Below are 19617 nucleotides of genomic sequence, written 5' to 3'. Positions count from 1 at the left end.
AGCAGAAAGAATCCAAAATTTTACTTCATCAGTAAAAACAAGTTAAAATAAGGAAGTCCAGCTCGACGAGAAATATAAAAAAATATAATGCAAACCAAGACGTATATTTATTTGTTTCCCGCTAAACAATGTGGCAAATAGTGGAGTTCAAATAAAACCAGCCTAGGCCGGGAAGAGAGTGCTTAAAATATTCGCTTCACCAATCTAAGTTTTGCAACATATTTTAATGAAGACATATGCAACGATTTTTAGGCTATATCCCAGGAATTTAGCTCCATGATTGAGTCAAAAGAATAAAAAAAACAGCACAACAATAGCTTTCTTTTTTTGCTATCACTGTTTCACTAGTTTTTACTTTTTCACAATAGTTTTCAAACAATAAATAACACGAAGAAGGCCCACATGAAAGATTGAGGAAGGGTAGGAGTTGAACAGTCTTAGGCTCACCTCAGCAGCCTTTAAAAAGACATCACTGATTCCAAAATCAGTAAAGTTTTGTACGTACCCTAGGGATATGTAAAGGCATTTGGAAGGGCCAGAAGCATTTATTATATTTGAAAATTGCGAACCAGCTGGTATATTTGTTGTTCATCTGGCAAATTCATCCAACATCCAGACAAATTTACTGATTTTTGATAATTGTAAGGTTGTAACTATAAAAAGCAGTGGAACAATGTTGATTCGGTAAGATGGGCTTTCTCTGCTTCTTGGACATTATATTCTAGAGTGTTACGTTTAAATAAGTACTACTCGGTTTTTGTACGGTGTGGCTACTTATTAATTGAAACCTAGTTGAACTTTAGTTTAAAAAACATTTTGATTGCATTACAAATGCTATGGTTGCCAATAATTCAAATGTATTGATTTGAAAGTGAGTAAGGCCCTATTTTAATTGATTTGATTTGAGGACACTTCGAAAAGTAATTCAACCAATGAAGCTGTGAGAAAACAAATTTTTTAACACATGTTAGGAGAACGAAAGTCGCCAATTGGCTGAGGCTAATGAAACGGATCAGTCAATGCACATCTCAGTCATACACCCTCATTCAAAACGTCTTAGTCAAAACCTGCTATATTTATCTACCCTAAATAGCCGTCTTTAGAAAGAATTTTTAGTACCATCTTATTTAACCATATAATATAATTTTCGCCTGTTAATTATCTTGTTATAAATCACACTGATTTTCTAGGATTACCAACAAAAATTGAAGATTTTGAATACTTTCAAGCAGATGAAACTGATTTAGAAGCTACCACTGCAGCTCCATTTGACTACAGTTTTGAATACCAGCCTGAAGACGCCATATCAAGGAGGAAACCCGCCCATGCAGTAATTGTCAGTGGGCCTGATGGTCACGATCATCACCGTGAACATCTTGATGATCATAACCATGAACACCATGACAGTCATAACCACGAACACCATGATGTTCATAATTACGAGCATCATAATGATCATCACCATGATCATCAAGAAGATCATCACCATGAGAATCATGATGACCATCACAGCAGCCACGATAGCCCTCATAATGGAGGGGATTCTCATTTTCATAGTGAGCCTCAACATAACGAGGATTATGATCACCATGCAGAGAAAGAAACAAACCGACCAAATACTGAGGCACAAAAGAACGCTAATAACCAGCAGGTTGATGAGTCGACTCTTGTAAATGATGCTCTTACTAATATATTAGGTAAGATGTTTATAAATTGGTGTTGCTTGTATTTGTTTTAAAAGGCAGCGCAATAGTGCAATAGCACTGCCTAAATAAAAATTCAAGTGGGCTCTATGTATGAACTATTTATTTTTTTTCTTTTAAACAAGTCGTATGAATTTTGTTGGTGAAACTTTGCATGGGAATTGAATGGAAATTGCCTATTGGAATGGAAATTAAGATTTCTAGAACCCTTTTTAAGAGTCAAGAAAGATTGGAGGGCAACCAGCCTCCTTACACAATCTTCTTGTTGCCCTCACCCTAAGGAGGACCTATTAAATTTTGAGACAGACATTTTATTCAGCATAGTTGGAAGGCCCTATGACTATGCCTATGAAAATGACATGAACCCTGTCATCCCTTGGGCAAAAGCTGTAAGTTATGCAATTTGTCTATTGTTTACGTGTAGTTTTTGTTATTGGGAAATGAGGAACATGTTTTTCTTGGTCACCAGAAGGCTGAGGGTACTAAAGTGAAGCTTTCTGGGAATGTTGAGGGGAATGTTGACCTAAATCAAAATGCAACATGACATACAGAAGATCGTAAGGGTGGATCAGCAATATCTCAGAAATGGCTTAGAGTATTCAGTTAAAACTGTCAGGGCAAATTTAGGGGTGATGTTTAAGTAACCAAAATATACTACTACTACCACTACTGCTACTACTACTACTACCACATATTACTACCACTTCTACTTCCTCTACTACTAATAATAATTATAACGATAATACTTATACTACTTGTGCTAGTCGTACTGCTACTACTGTTGCTGCTACTACTACTATTTCTAAGACTAAGGTCATAAGTTTGAAACTTTCAGGGAGTATTAAGGGAATTTTGCATAAAACCAAAACACCCTATGTGCATGTAGGTTGTAAAAAAATTTATCATCAATATCTTACGAACGGCTTAGTGTCAAAGACATTAGATGAAGTCAGGTTGGCAAAAAGCTGTATCAACAATGTTTCAGGAACGACTTAGAACATTTCGAGTATTCAGTCATCTCAGGAGGGCTTACTACTAAAGCTACTACTGCTAATACTGCTACTGCTACGACTACTACCACTGTTATTCCTGCTACTGCTACTACTGCTACTCGTTCTTCTACTACTGCTGCTACTGCTACTAAGGCTAGGGTTGTTAGCATAAAACTTTCATAGCATGTTTAGGACGATGATGGACTAACCAAAAGGGTACTATATATACATTTTTACTACTACTATTGCTACTATTCCTACTACTGCTACGGAAAAGATTTGATAAAAGATTTAGCATCAATACATCAGGCTCCAGAACGGCTTAGAGCCAAAGATATTATTTGAAGGCAAGTTTTCAAAAGGGTGTATCAACAATATTTCAGGAGTGGCTTAGAGTATTTAGAGTTTTTAGTCATCTCAGTAGTGGTCCCTACTAAAGCCACTACTACTACTACTAATACCACTGCTATTTCTGCTATTGCCACTATTGCTACTACTTCTACTAAGGCTAAGGTTGTAAGCTTAAAAATTTCAAGGCATGTTGAGGGCGATGCTGAGCTAACCAAAAAGGTATTCCGTGCACATAACTACTACTAATAGTAGTACTGCTCATAATACTACTTCTTATGAAAAATATGATAAAAACATTTATCAGCAATATCTCAGGCTCCAGATTGCGACTACTTGCAAGTGTGACTGTGGCTACTTTTAATTGTGACTAAAACTGTGACAACTTGTGAATGCAACAACTTGCTACTGTGACTACTTTCGACTGTAACTATTTACGACTGTGACTGTGACTACTTGCCACTGTGGCTACTTATGACTGTAACTGTTACTATAACTAATTTTTACAGCAACTACTTGTGGCTCTGACTCCTGGCGACTGCGACTACTTGTAACTAAGATTACTTGCAATTGCAATAACTTAAAACTGCAATTGCTTGTGACTGAGACCATTTGCAACTGCCACCACTTGTGGTTGTGATTATTTATGACTGGGACTCTTAAGATTGTCGCTACTTGTGACTATGACTCCCACTACAACCTTTTGCGACTATTATCAGTTTTGACTGTGACTGCGACTTTTTACTATGACTGTGGCTACTCGCAATTTTAATTATAATTATTTGCAGCTATGACTGCGACTACTTATCAATGTGACTGCAACTACTTACAATTGCAATTGCAACTACTCGCAATTACAACTACTTATGGCTGGGACTAACTGCAACTGGGATTAATTGCAACTGCAAATACTTACACCTGCGATTGCAACCCATTACAACTGTGCCTGTGACTACTTTCAACACCAACTTCTTGCAATGGCAACTGTAGCTGCTCGCAACTGCAACCATTTTAGACTGTGACTACTTGTGACTGTGAAGTCTTGCAACAACAATTGTGACCTCTTGCGACTGCGACTACTTGTGACAAGGACTGTGACTACTAACGACTTCGATTGCAGCTACATTTGACTGTTTCAGCGAGTTCTTGCAGCAACCGCGACTGCCTGCAGTCGCAAATATTAGCATCTGAAACTTCTTTTTACTGTGACTCTGATTACTTGCAATTCTGTACCATTATGAATGCATGTGTTCAGTCCACTTTTTTGCGAAATGGAGTTATGAGTGCTATCTAGAATCATTTTTTATTTGCGTCAATTGGTCTACTTGATAAGTTTTTCAGTCCGCTTGTTTCATAGCTAAAGATTTTGCGTTTACGTATTTAGTCCCAGTTTAGCCATTTGTAATTAAGCATAAACGTGTTCAGTCCAATTAAACTTACCTCCTGGACTGAGCACGTGTATGCATTTGGCGATTTAAACAATCTGGGACTGTGTACATCTAGTTTTATCAGCATCATTTGTGTTGCGGTGAAGAAAAAGACAATATCAAATATTTCAGAGATTTTGTTTATGCAAACACACAGGTTACTGCTTCAACTTGTTTTGTTAGCTAAGTATATAGCAGACTATAAGTTTTTCAGCGAGCTGTCTGCCTATAGAAACAAAACACAGTTTGGAGAACAGCTGCCCTACAAGATAGTGGTTGTGAACTGGGTTTGATTTGGTGTTGATAGCCTAAAGATATGCACGTCATCTAAACAGAACCTAAGAGAGGAGAGAACCCCAGAAAAATTCCAATAGTTTTTAATATTATTTGCCAGATGACCAAGGTAAAAAAAGAAAATTTTTGCAAGCAGTGTTTTATGAAAACTTTTTGTTTGACAAGAAAAGAGCTTGGAACTGTAAAAGGTATAAAGGCATTATATCTTCTACTCCTCCAAGAGCAGCAATTAATGAGACATCCTCAGAAAGTTTGGAAGAAATAAAAGAACTTATTTGGAATTTCCCAGCTTACGAATCTCATTATTCAAGACAGAGAACTAAGAGAAAGTATCTCTCTTCTAATTTGAACATGAACAAGATTTATTATCTATGTGTTGAAGCCCACAGAACTGCTGGAAAGGAACTTGAAAACCCTGCTGTCTGTAAGTGAATTCTTATGATCAGTTCAACCTTGGTTTCACTGTACCAGCAAAGGATTTTTGTGCCGTCTGCCACTAATTACGAGGCTAAAGAAGCAGTCAGAACAGAAAAAGCCAACCATTAATCTGCTTTCACCAATGCTTACTATTCAAAAAAGCAGATACAGCATCAGCAAAAATTAGTGAAGGAAAACAGGAGGTCCGGTGCCTTGACCTGCCGCAGTGCATACCAGCATCAAATATTGAAACGAAACTTTTTTTCTATAAATGGCAGCTTGAACCTACAATCTCACTGTTTATGTTATCTCTCATAATGAAAAACTGTCCAGTGAAACTTTGAAACTAATGAAACTCTGGCATGAGGCAATGGGGGACAAAGGGGCAAGTGAAACGGCATCATGATTGTTCCTCAGCCTGTCTATTATTTAGATAGGCTTTAGATTATTTTGAAACTCTAACACTTTATTCTAACACCTGTGACTCACAAAACAGAAATATTTTTCACTAAGTGGCACACTAAGTAATATGTTACTTAGCTGGTCACATTTTGATCAGGAATTACTAAAACCAGGTCATACCCACTCAGAGTGTGACACTGGCAATGCCCGAATCGAAAAGACAAAGAGAACATCTGATATTCCTGTTAGAATCCCATGAGATTGGACCAATACTATGTTGTGCGCAAGAGATAAAATATCAGTTGTTGCATATGAAATGAAGAAAAAAGAATTACTTGACTGGGGCGAATTTTTTAAGGAGGTGTACACCAAACGAAGTGCTGATGCAGAAAAGTGTAGTTTTTAGCACGTTTTAAAGTAAAAAAAATTCTAAAAATTTAAACGTGGTGTATATTTCACTTAAATAAAGAACTGTGAATTTGCAATCCACAGCATTCATAAAATTATGCTTGTATGATAAATACTTAGATATCAACAGACAGTTGACTGAAAATATGCACCATGTTAAAGTTTTTGGCATTTTTTTTTTACACGTTTGAGTAAAAGAGTTCAAAACTTTCAGTGTTCAAAAATTTTTGAACTATGCATATCAAAAGTATTCTTTAGAACGGAAAAAAACTACTTTCGCCTTTTTAATCCATTTGTAAAATGTGGTTTTAAAAAGTTTATTTAAAAGTAATTTCGTAGCTAGACATACGTTGGATTCGGTATCAGAAACATTTTGGAATTCTGAAGCTTAAGACAAACATAGAAGATGAAGAGCCGTATAGAGTAGTAAACTTAGGAAAACGAGGAAAGACAATAACAAAAGTGTTGGGAACCAAATATATAAATGGGAAATCAATCCGTAAATCAAAATACAACGATACTATGTCGCTGTTGCCACTACTTGATGAACAATATAATTTGTTTTATTAGAACGTAACATACAACACTTCATCAGTAGACTTCCTGACTGAGAAGTTAGAGTCCATTGAAGAGCTCTGAGCCTGATATTATCTGTTCCTATAGTTTCTGGCTTGTTCTTATACTTTATACTCGATATTCATTTCTGGATCTTGCCATTTTTACTTTTGTTGATCATAAAGAATATAAGTTAGGCGGACGAAGCACGTTTGTGCGATCTATTTTTCCTATTTCTTGTAAATATTTTGCTTAGAGGTGTTCCCTCCATTTCCTAGAAAGCTACAAGCAATCGACTAATTGCAATATCACCACTAGAAACACCAGTTAAAGTTTGGCTAGATAATTCTTTTGAAAAAACCTTTCAACCATATTTCGATTTGCCGGGATTCTTTTAAATTTATTTTCTCTCTCCTGTAAAATTTGAAAGAGTAGACTGAGTACGTTTATGCATAACGGTACGGAATTGCAACTACTTACGACTGTATTGAGCCGTCACTACGAGTTCTTGCTGCTACTATGACTGCCCATGATTACAGTTGCAACTTCTTGCATATGCAGCTAATTGTATAGGCGATTATGATTACTTGTGATTGCAACTACTTACAACTACTTTGGACTCTTACTAAGAGCTCTTGCTGCTACTGCGACTTTTTGCGATTGCAATTGCAACTGCTAGCATCTGCACCTACTCGCTACTGCGATTGTGATTACTTGTGATTGAAACTAATTGCTACTTTCATTGATAGTTCTACTGCTAAGACTGCGGGTACAGATACTGCTACAACTACACTACTGCTACTACTAAAACTATTGAACTAAATCAAAAGAGATTAAGTGCATCAACATTGTCAAAATGAGACATAGACACAACATCTTAGGAACAAAATAGGATTTTAAATTAAAACAGTCAGGAAAAGTGAAGACGAGACTTAAAACTGAGTCACTACGTGCATCCAGATTGTCAAAATGTCATTTATGCAATATCCGAGAAACAGCCATCGGTATTACTTGAAACCTTCAGGGCGTGTTGTGCGGGATGTTTGACTAAATCAAAAGAAAATACGTGCATTCAAGATTATCAATGGGCGTATTTGCAATTTTAGGAACGGTAAGCAGAAATATCCACTGCATGTTGAGAGGGATGTTGAACTAGATTAAAGAAGATTTGTGCATCCAGGTTTTCAAATAGGCACGTTTGTAATATGTTCTAATGTGTAAGATTATTGAGTTATAAATTTCAGAGCATGTTGAGGGGGGTGTTGAACTGAATAAGAAAATCCTATGCGCATCAAGTAGGTCGGAAAGACGAAATTGAAATGTCGCAGAAACGGCTAAGGGTATTAAGGCTTTCTGGGCATATTGAGGGTAACGGTGAACTAAATCAAAAGATAGTACGCACATCAATGTGGTATAAAGGATTCATATATGACATCTCAGGAATGCCAAAAGGATTTAAGTTGAATCTTTTAGGGCATGCTCAGTTGGATGTTCAGTTAGCATTTGTCTCTTCTTATAGTTCTTAGGGTTTTAACATTATGGTTTTAACATTAAGATTATCCAAAATTGATGAGAATTTCTGGAACGAATATCAACATATACATTAAACTGGCAATGTTCAATTTATTATATCTTTTCGGTATTCTTTGTTAATATGACGATTATATTTCTTTTTTTGTTGATATTATGACAAATAAAACTCACGGCTTGAAATAGGGTTGTTTTCAGTATAGTGCAAGTAAGACTCTTGTCATTACAAGGCATAGTCCTGCTCAAGTTTGTGAAATTTCTGTTTGCTTTTAGTTTAATTTGATTATTAATTTTAATTTCTCGTTGTTTTTTGTTTCGCTTGTTTATTGACTGTGATTTATGCTCGTTTTCCACTTTTATTGCTATTTAATTTTATTTCCGCTTGTCTTGCGTTAAATGTAGCTCTTTACTTTTCTTTGAACATTTTTTTTGTGGAAATTTCTTAAATTAAAGTAACAAAACTAGTTCACTAAACAAAAAATAATTCAATCACATTAGTTGAAGACTGTAGTTGAAATTGCCTGTGGTTAAAAAAAGGGTTGAATCTCATCAAGATTCAAGATTCATACGTTGTCAAGATTGTGTATTATGGGATTGTTTTTTATTTTGCAAAATTCCTACATGTTGGATTAAATACATCGTAGATATATTTTCCTGCGGATACAGTATATGTTGCATTTTGAGTCGCAGAGGATGTAAATCGTATATCATCTATCAGAAATAGTGTATGCCGTAAATTTATGCTGGAAAGATCATGCATGTTGTTTACATGTGCTGTAGAGGAGGTCATAATACCCACTAAAAGGAACCCTGGTCAAGCTTAAAATTTAACAAGATATTATTAATCCATTGACCCAAGACATATTCAGATGGTATGTTCTTGGGCGTCATTCACAGACATCAACTTGGTCATCTAACCTTAGCCAAAGGATTGATTCTAGGAGTCCAGCCAAAGAGAAACGAAGACACTATCTGTAAAAGACCTAATAGCTCAAAGGCTTTTCCTTCATTTCACTATATTAAAACTTCCCACAAGAGAGCCAATCAGGTTGAAGTTAACGTTTCGTTCCTTTACTGGCTTCAAATTTCCAATGGAAAAGAAAATGAGCAAATTAGGATTCCTGCTACCATGTTTCTTGCCAATTTAACCATACTTGCTGCAAGTTGCGTTATTACTAGACCCCGGCGCCGCGCCGATGAGGGAAGACCGGCGGCGGCGGGGCCAAAAACAGCACGCCGCGCCACGCCGCCGGTAATATGTCGGCGTCGCACCGCCGGCGCGCTCAATGTTGACCACAAAAATTAACGTTTTCATTAGTCTTTCCGAAATCACAGCTTAAATTTACAACAGATTCGAGCCTATTAATGAGTTCAAAACTTCACAAGTCGCTGGCTGGAAACCGGTCTTCTTCGTTATTTATCAAGAGAAGTAGAAATCTGGTAGAAATGAAATGGCTGTGTGAATTCTTAACATAAATAATTATCAAAATTAGTAGTTTTTTTTTCATCAAGCATTGCTGCATACAAAACTTCAAATACCGTATCACAAAATTTGTCAGTTATCTGGGTAAAAACTTTGAATATAAGTTTGAACTTAGAAGCTTAATTTTTTCATAATGCCCTTTGCCTATATCAGTTTTGTCACCTTTAAAACAGATGAAATGGGCGACTTTGCTATTCATTGGTTTTTTTTGCCCTTTTGGATTCCTAAAAAGCCTTCTTGTATTAAAAAGTGGTTTTTAATAAAAATTAAAAAAAAAATACATTTTAAAGTTTTTTTTGGCTTCTTTATAGAATATATGTCATTTAAGCTAAGGCTGAACTGCTGCTTTTTTATTGCTTTTGGCTGCTCTTTTGGATAGTATTAATTTTTTCTTTTGGGGATTCATTCCAAATCATAAATTCACAAATATCTAATATCAGTCAAATTATAAACTGCATCTAAAAGGAATAAATTTATCAAATTGAAAAATAGATGATGAACACTTCACATGAGAACACTTCAATTACAATGAAACAAAAAACACACTATGGTTTATTTGGTATGAAGAAAAATGAAGTGCCAGCTATTTTCTTAGGTAAAAAATGAAAAGCTCATCCATTTTAAATGTAATTAAATGAAATAATATGCAGACTGAAGTAGCTCCAGGAAGATGTTGAGATTTTATTTCTAGTTCGTCACTTTTAACCCAAGCAAAATGTTAGGAGCACTTAGTATCAGTTATTGAGTTTAAGCTTTGATTTTCAAATGCTCACAAAATTATCAAATTTAAGAAAGTCACAACAATAAGTCACCTGTGGTTAAAATACTCAAAGACTCCTCTTTGATCCCCACCCAGGCTCAAAGCTTCTGCTATGGTCAGTTCCATGGAAATCTCCAAAGAGTTTCTTTTTAAAATAGCTTTGAAGCGTAGTTAGGGGTATTTAGCCTTTTTTGCTATTCTTCAAAGCTTTGAAAAAAGTGTTATAATATTCCAAATATTCCAATAATATTACCATTTTCTCCGAAAGTGCCTGGTGCTCTCTGATTTAAGGGAAAATTACTTACATGGGATTGTTTTGCTACTTCCAAATATATTACAAAGTAGTAATCCAACCACAATATTTCGTATTGGTGCGTACATAGAGAAGGGATTAAAAATAAGGAAATTTTTTTACAATTAATTGTTATTAATTATATGGAATTAAATTTTTTTTTTTTTTTTTTTTTGTATTTTACCAGAAGGTATTTTTCGCTTTGTATTCATGTTAATGTGTGTTTGTAATTTGCTCGGTTGTAATTTTTCTATTTTCATATTTTTTGTGTGTATATGGCTCTTGGGCTTTTTGAAATACACGATCTATCTATAGCTATCTATTGCAAATGTTACATTTGTTATATTTGTGCATATTTTTGGTAATCATTTGTGGGGTGATCGAATTTTTGAAACCACTGTAGATACGCAAGAACGTTACAACATCTAGTACCCTGAGGTCATGAGACTGTCAAAGACTCCTCCTTGAACCTCCCAAATTGAAAGCTTTTATTATGACCTGGCCTTTTAATGTAACTTGGGCACTGGACAAAGGGCGCCATTGTCACTCGAGCGCAACGTTAGGTGGGGATGTCGATATCGCTTTCGTCACACCAATTCGTTTTAGTGTGAATCTGCCTGGTACTTATGAATGAACATTTTCAAAGTAAACATGTTTTATCAATAAGAAAAATAACACAGGTTTTATCTGCGTTTACATTTTCCCTTGGACGGTTAAGCTGATTAAGGGATTTATAAAGCATGGATCCTAACAATCCTGATAATTTTTGTAAACATATTGAGATTTTTGGCATCTATGCTATCGATGAAAGGAAATCAAGGTACTATCACTTAAATATAATAACTCCCATTCCTCTCCCCCCTCTGGATACCCTCTTGATAGGATACCGTCTCTGCTTTAAATAAAAAAAAATAAACTTATTTGCACCCCTGCTTAAAAAAAAAACGAGGTATTGTCATTTAAATATGATAGCTCACTACCCCCCCCCCCCTGGATACCACCTTGATAGGATGCCGTCTCTGCTTTAAATTAAAAAAAGCGTTTTGGGATCCCTGCTTTCGATAAAAAATTTTTGAGATATTATCATTTAAATGTAATACCCCCCCCCCTCTGGATACCCCCTTGATAGGATGCTGCCTCAGCTTTCATTAGAAGAATAATTTACTTAATGATTAACTAGGTTGCTATATGGTTCAAACAAACACGCAAAATAACGTTAAACAGTTTAGTGTTCCTTGAAAAAAAATTGAGGGGATGAGTAAAGGGGTACAAAACCGACAACAAAAATGTCGAAATTATTCAGATATACCTCAAATTATTGGAAAACTGAGTCATAGATTCGCCGTGGCATTCTAAAGATCCAAAGAATCTAATTAAAAGGGAGCACACACAAAAGCCAAATTAGGCCAGTAGCCTATAAGAAATCGCAAAACACCCAAGACAATGAACAAGTCCTAATGGGGGGGGCCTGGGCTTATCAAAATATTTCAATGGTTTCCCAGGGAATTTGATATCATTTTCTCCTGTCTCCACTTTAAATGAAAAAAAAATTATCTGTTTGACATCCCTGCTTTCAATAAAAAAAGAGGTATTATCATTTAAAAATGATAGCCCCCCTATAGGCAATAATTTACAATTTATTTTGGGGTAACTTCCGGTTCAATCTTTAATTCCCCAACCTTGTACTTAGCTTAGTCTATAGCTAAATTTTGTCTCAATTAAAGTTTTTTTTTTGGGGGGGGGGTGTAAAAATGTTTCAGAAAGGAGATTGTATTTTCCATCAGGCGTTCAACAATTGGTATTAAACATTAAGAAAATCTTATCTAAAAACAGCAAAAAAAAAAAAAAATCTGAAAACTTACAATTCAGCTCTAGAAACAATCTGTCGGCTGTCAATTTCAAAATCCAACTGAAGGCTGAAGCTGTATAGTAGTGAATGCGTTCTATAATTTTATTCAACTAGAAATTAAAATTCTTGATTACGAATGATGTAAGAAATAGCGATTGGGAAACTGCATTCGAAATGATTTAAACTCATTTCATAAAGACGATACTTTTTTTGTCAACATATGAAGAACTGTGTACAGTGCAATATTTGTAATTGCATATTGCATTTGTCTGGTTTTTATACAAAGCAACAAAAGAGACGAAAATTAATGAACAAGAGAGTAGTGAAGAATTATGGTATGCAAAGTAATGTTTGGCAGGGAAAGTCACTGGTGATAAATTGCTATGGGTGGCACCGTGATTGCGTGATTTTTGGGGATTCGGGGAACCAGATTTTTTTTTGGGGGTGACGCATAGATTTTGGGGGAAATTCCCGAAAATTCGGGGATAGTGTAAGCCCTGCTTGATTTCTAATCAGGAAAATCGAAATACTAAATCACACGAGAAGGTAAAGCTCCGACTTTGCGGTTGACGCAATAAAGAATTGCCGCAAAATTAATTTAAAGTCGACCGAAGGCCGCCGCCTCTGCTGGTGGTGGTGCTAGCGGCGTTACGACCGTTCTTCGGCGTTCGACCGGGCGTCTCGTCGGCGGCGTTCGGTCGATCCGCCGGCGCGGCGCCGGAGTCTAGTTATTACGATTCTATTTTTCTTATTTCGCTACACTGGAATGAAACTATCCTACCCCCAAATGTGCTCCAATTGAAACTATTCTATGTCCTGATCCGCTACTTTTCAACAGAGCTTTTGAAGTTTTTAAGATTATTTTTAAAGTACTTCATAAAAAGTTTATAGGGGGGAGGGGACATCGAACTGTATTGTTTCTCAAAGTAAATCCAAATCTGCTGAAGTTCAAATACGGACTTCGAAATTTAGTTTTAGGGCGTGGTAAAAGCAACTTTGCAACATAGCGTAAGAAATAAGGGTGAAGTGGAAGACATCTGGTGGCGTGGTGCCAATTCTGACTGCAAATGCGCGTTCAGAATAAAATTTCCAACAAAATGGACCACTAATTCATTTTTTCCATTTTTGGACACACGATAATTTCAATCGGAGTTCATTTGGAGGTACGGTAGTTTCATTCCAGTGTAGCAATTTGTCAATACTCTTCTGTTGCATATGGATTATTTATATATTCTTATTTTTTAACTTTTATATTTAAAAAAGTAGAAACTAAGTAAAATTTTCTATTTTCATCTCTTTTTCACTTCTTAAGCCGTTTTACCTTGTGTAAACGTGCTCTTTTCCCGGTTGTATAATCAGTTTAAAATATGCAATTCTAAATTATTAGTAAATAAAAAGGTTTCTAACATTTACGCTCAATAGCTTACTTTTAAAATGTAAAAAAAAATGTAAATCCGACAAGAATCAAATAAGAGATCTGAATCTCTGAATGTTTATTGTAGTTATTAGATTAATTTTGCTTAGAGCATTTTTCAACCCTGATATAACTCCGAAAAACTTAAAACTCTAGTTCGACTTCAGAACAATTATTTTACTTGGCATTTATAGATTTGGGTAATTTTTTTTTAGGTCAATTAACGAGCTTTGACACTTCGTCTCCTTTAGCAGCATCTGCAGTTCAAGACATCGTGAAAAAAGTGAAAACGAATGTAACAACATCTACCAGCGTTGTCACATCAATCAACGCTCCGGGAAAACCAACAATTTCCATCACTTCCGAAAAACTAATTGTAGCTAAAAAGCCAGTGTCAAGTGACATCTTAAAAGTGAGTGATTTGGAAAACAATAATAATGATGTTAGTATAATTACCCGGCCTTATATAGAAAAAACGGATGATAAGAAAGTGGTACTTTCTGGATTAAGTTCGGATATAGTGAGGGCACCTTATAGACCAAATCCATCAAAAAATGAAATTCCAAGACCGATGAAATTTTTAGTCAAACAAGATTCGAAATATAATTTTTTGAAATTTACAACAGACAATATTGGAGGTGTGGACGCTGAAAGTACACAACGCACAGTTGGGACAACATTGGGTAAAAATTTAGACGAACTGCCAGCATTTCCTGATGCTACCGAAGAAAATATTATGAAAGTAATCAAAGGGCTTACAGGCGAAGAGGTGTCAGTGGCAAATGCGTCTGCTGAAGCTTTGAAAAACCCTATATACTTGGAATCAGGAACTTTTAAACCCATTTGTAAGTATCAAACTCTAAATTATTGGTTAATATAAGCTGACCTTTGCCTTTGGATTGAAGTACCGAAACTTTTAACAAATGTTAGGTATATGTTCCTTCTGAAACAAGCAATTTTGTGGCAGTCCCGCATCTGTAACTTGTACTAAACGGATGTGATGTTACTTATATAATTGAGCTCTGTAGTTGTTGTTGTTGTTAGTACTTCTAAATATCTGCCATTTGCACATGTGTCAAGTCAAATCTTACGATCCCCTTTAGGCTGAATGGGGAGTAAAGAGAAAAACTTTTAGCTTCTGGGGACTTTCTTTTAGCGTCTCGACGTCAATTTTCATTGGAGGTAAACAGCAGTTTCTTCTTCATCTAATCCTTTCTTTTCTTCACAATCTGTAAATATTCAACACAATAATAACTCAACACAAATACTCAACAAAATACTCAGGCACAATTTGTACTCTAAGTGGACATTCAACACAGTCTGTAATACTGCTGGCTGTACTGGAAGTCCTTAATCTTCGATCGATCCATTCAACGAGCCACAATTATAGCCCACCCCCTCGTGCTGAACCTTCCATAGGTCTATTTACACCTGAACTCTGCGATTTTCCAAGATTTTTGTTTTATTGTCTCATAATTATGAAGTTTTTAGGATAGACCCACATTTTTGTCAGTGCTGCCACTTCGAACCGTGAAAAATAACTAGTTAGTTAAATTTGACAGTGCTTTGCATCTGTAAAAACTCAAAAATAAAATTAGCAAAAAAAATTCAAAAATAAAATTAACGGTTTGTTAATTCTCAAAGACAACCTCGTCTTAAAGTAAAGTTATACCTTTTTAAGCTTGTTGGTTCCATATACTTCTTGCGGGTTTCTCATCCACGCGGCATTTTTTTAAATTGCGAGCCTGCGACTATAAACTTACGAAAAACAAGAAAAAACTAAATAATATAGTTAAATAGCCTAGAAATTTAGGGTAATATCATCCAGTCGACAGAAAAGAAGCGAAAAGGATAAAGGCAAATGTTTCGGCATGGATCTTCGGTGAGCCGTCTCCAGTGCTCAAAAAAGGGGAAAAACTAATATTTTGTAGTTTTAGTCAAATAGAATAGAAGAAACAAATAGTAGTCTTTTTTTTATTATTTGTCATACATCATGTACAGCCAGTGTGGTCATAGAATGTGTTTGCGAGTTTGCGACTGTAAAAAGCTGCATTACTCCATTTGGAGGTCTTTTTCATTAAAAATTGAATTCCCGATTTTTGCTAATTTTTTAAAATACATGTGGTGTTATGTTTTTACTTAACAGTTAGATTTATTTTTACTGTCATTGGTACTTTCACTAAATGAACATAAATTAGGGAAAATCATGGGGTATGAACTTGATGAGGAGTAGCATATAAAAGCTAAGTAAAAACTCAAAACTTTTACACTCGAGGATCACGGCCGAATTTAACTCTTTGGTGCCCCTAGGCCCAAGTGTTTAGGCATCCCTTGGCCCAAGCATTTTTTTTTTCGGGAAGACACAGAGATTTACGGAGAAATCCCCGAAATTTCGGGTATAGTGGAAGCCCTGAATAGAAGGCAACTAATGAGTGACGAGGCAAAAATAATGCAAGAGAAAGGTGATACCGAGCTCTCAGCTGCCATTCTTAGGAGACATCTGACAGTTTATAAGCGGCTAAGGAATTATGAGCGGCTGTGTTGTTTTAAAATCACTTTTCTGTGAATAGGCAGCGCAGCAGCAAAGAGCACCTGGCACTTTGATGGTAAATCACATCAGTCCAGTTTTAGTTAAAAAAAATCACTCAGTTTTTTTTTTGCACCCGTTGGCATTGTGCGCCCCTAGGCCAGGGCTTAGTGGGCCTGTGCATAAATCCTGGCCTATCGAGGATAAAAGTTTTCTGTGAAAATGAGCTAAGAACTGCGAAAGATCGAAGAGTCATGGGCTGGCAGTAAACCAAAAGATGTAATAATAGTAAGTATTATATTCCATTTCGAAACTTTTATGTCGTATAGAAAATTTCTACATAAAACAACAAAGCAAGTAGCAAAACATACATGTTAAAAAGAATATTTAATAGTAATTTACTATTGACAGTGGGTTATTTAAAACAACGCAAGAATAACAATAGAATGGAAACATCATGAATTTACCAATTGCTACTATATAACTAGGAAAAATTGTAATGCAGATTAAAGTTACTCACCCCCCCCCCCCACTAAAAAAGTTGTATCACATGGAAGAAAGTTGTTCTGTTTTGGGAGGAGAGGATTGAAAAAAAAATGGGTGGGGAGGAAGGCTACGAAAAAATTTATTATTATCAAGATTTCTGCGTGTTAAATTTTTTTTACAAGTATTTTTTATACTTTGCACGAGTTGGATAAATTTTTTTTGGAGGGGGGGGGGGGTTTAACTGGGTACCACCAACCCTGGATACGGCCACGTTACTAGGTCTAAATAAAAATGTGACATAACCCCTCAAGGATTCTGAAAATTAAGAAAACTTTACTACTCCATATTTAGCTTTCTCATTTTCTGTCCACGATTTCTCTCTTTCTTTTGCAATAGCTTAAATGAAATTTGGAAATATTATCTGTTTGTTTAATCCTATAATTAAATTATGCAGTGTAACGTAAAACTAGGACGTAAATCGCAAACATACTCTTTAGGTCAAGCGGAAATACAGTAATTTGAGTAAGGGTAGATAGTCACAACTAATTTTCGCTATCGTAAACGATGTTTGCTCATCAATTAGCTTTTTAGTGGTATTACTAATAGAACTTGGCAAAGAAGAAAATGCACTTACGAATGTTTTAACTGACACACAAGCTTTAACTCCAGCATCCTCTGTCTTTGCGGAACATTTCAGATGCGATACACGGTATATTGACACTAATTCGTGGAAATGTAGGGGGGGGGGATTTATTTTGATATTTTAATGAACAACCAAAAAAAGGTATCTTTCAAAATCTACTGAGGGCAATTACCCTCCCCTAATTTTAGCTCCTCCTTCTCATGCGGATAGACATTATCATAATTTTTCTTATTAAATTTCATGCAACTTTTCTGTTGAAATAAAATAGCCGAACCTTTTAATTTCTTGGCGTTGGTAGTGAACTATGAGAAATACCCATCGATTTAGACCAGATACCCTGCATTTTTTCCATAAGGCCTTTCCATGCTTTCATTACCACACCTTTACACCAAGGAGTGGAGCGATTCCCTTTGCACCAGCCTCTAATGTACGCGGTGGTGTCAATTCACAAAAATGCAAGGGGAGGTAAAAATGTATTTTCCAAAACGTTTGCTATTTTCTCATTTTCTTTTAGTAATAGTGCCATAAAAAGCAATTTTCAACGAATGTATTAAAGAAAAAGTATTTTTAAAACTCTAGGGGAAGAGGATCAGTAAATCCTGGGGGAGGGGCAAATCCATTCACAAAGAATACCTAGTCTGTATTTGATCAGCGTCTCCAGTCACCAAGAATCTCCATGAATTATTACTTTCTGACTGAGGAGCACAGTTTATAAAATTAGGCAGTAAGTTTACCGCAGATGATTTAGGATTTTATAAAAAAGGGGGCGGGGGTTGATGAAATTTGTGAAAATAAGGATTTTTTTTTCTTCTAATAACTGGTGGAATAGGTGTGATGGTTTCAGGGGTGGATCCAGGATTTTTTAGGGGGGTGCAAAATAGGTTGATCCGATAAACTTATGTTAGGAGCAAGTTTAATTAATACAAAATTGCGTTAATTAGGTAAATTCCACTACTTTAGACTACTTTAGGGGGGGGGGCACCCCACGCCCCCCCCCCTCTGGATCTGCCACCGGATGGGTTATCATTTTTTTTTTCACGTCGTGGTATTCATTTTCTCAGATTGTAGTTCCTGTGAAACTTGAAAAGCCTAATTACCTGTTTTGGCGGAGAGCCTAGATAAGACTAGTTTTGTTTTCAATCAATGTTTTCGTATGAAATGGGCAGACCTTTCCTGAACTTTAAACAATAAACACCTCTGTTTGAAAATCTTTGCACTTTGTGAATTTAGACAGCGATAAGGGTTCCTGACTGAGACCAATTTTAGGACTTGGGTTCTAATTATTGGTTGCTGTGGTAAAAGTTGCCACAATAGCCCTATCCAAGAAAATACCAAACGTCTGTTAAGAAGTGTTTTTCGTAAAATTCTTAGGGAGTTTTCAGAAAATTGATAAAATTTTTAAAACTGAAATATCAATGCGAAGCACCAAATATCATAATCAAATGTCATCGCTTTATGACAATGTTAAAATAAAACTCATTTTTAACTTGATTATCGTTGTAAATTCATTCTTTGTCTTTCTTTCCATTCTTAAACCAATGTTATATTTACCTTTTTGCATTATTACAGCCCACTATATATACATTCATATAAATTTATATGCAGTGTTACCGCCATACCAATTATTCTCCTTTCCTTTTTTATTCTTTAATAATAATTTCTGGTCGCTCTGAGTTTGAGTTATTGTAGGCTTCTATTTCTACTGATCTTAAGTTTAATATGGCCTTTAATTTTCTTTAAAAAAACTTTCTTTTTCGTAAAGTTTTCGTAGTATATATAAATATGTATATATATATATATATATATATATATATATATATATATATATATATATATATATATATATATATATATATATATATATATATATATATATATATATATATATATATATATATATATATATATATATATATATATATATACATATATACATATATACATGATTTTTTTTTATTCGTCTCGATGACATCATCTGTAAGGGACTTATTGAACAGTTCATGGTAAAGAACTTTAAGTAAGAAGCCATGCGGCTCAATAGTAACCGAAACTCTAAAAAATTAAATTTTGATATCTTATCAATAGAT

The 19617-nt window shown here is 35.3% G+C and overlaps 1 protein-coding gene across 2 annotated transcripts in view; it reads left to right on the top strand.

The window, feature by feature from the left end:
• The window catches only part of LOC148943729 (uncharacterized), a 110726-nt gene that overhangs the window by 4794 nt on the left and 86315 nt on the right, over nt 1-19617 (top strand). For both annotated transcript variants that reach the window (XM_089101408.1, XM_089101409.1), the window contains exons 2-3: nt 1191-1697; nt 14090-14719. In XM_089101408.1, coding sequence (XP_088957534.1) covers nt 1191-1697; nt 14090-14719 — 1137 coding nt within the window. The remainder of the gene's footprint in view (nt 1-1190; nt 1698-14089; nt 14720-19617) is intronic.

Source organism: Artemia sp. Qi Xiang Cuo, chromosome 15 (assembly GCF_049724085.1).
Source record: "Artemia sp. Qi Xiang Cuo chromosome 15, ASM4972408v1, whole genome shotgun sequence".
Taxonomy (NCBI): domain Eukaryota; kingdom Metazoa; phylum Arthropoda; class Branchiopoda; order Anostraca; family Artemiidae; genus Artemia; species Artemia sp. Qi Xiang Cuo.
This window is presented reverse-complemented; position numbering and strand designations above follow the sequence as displayed.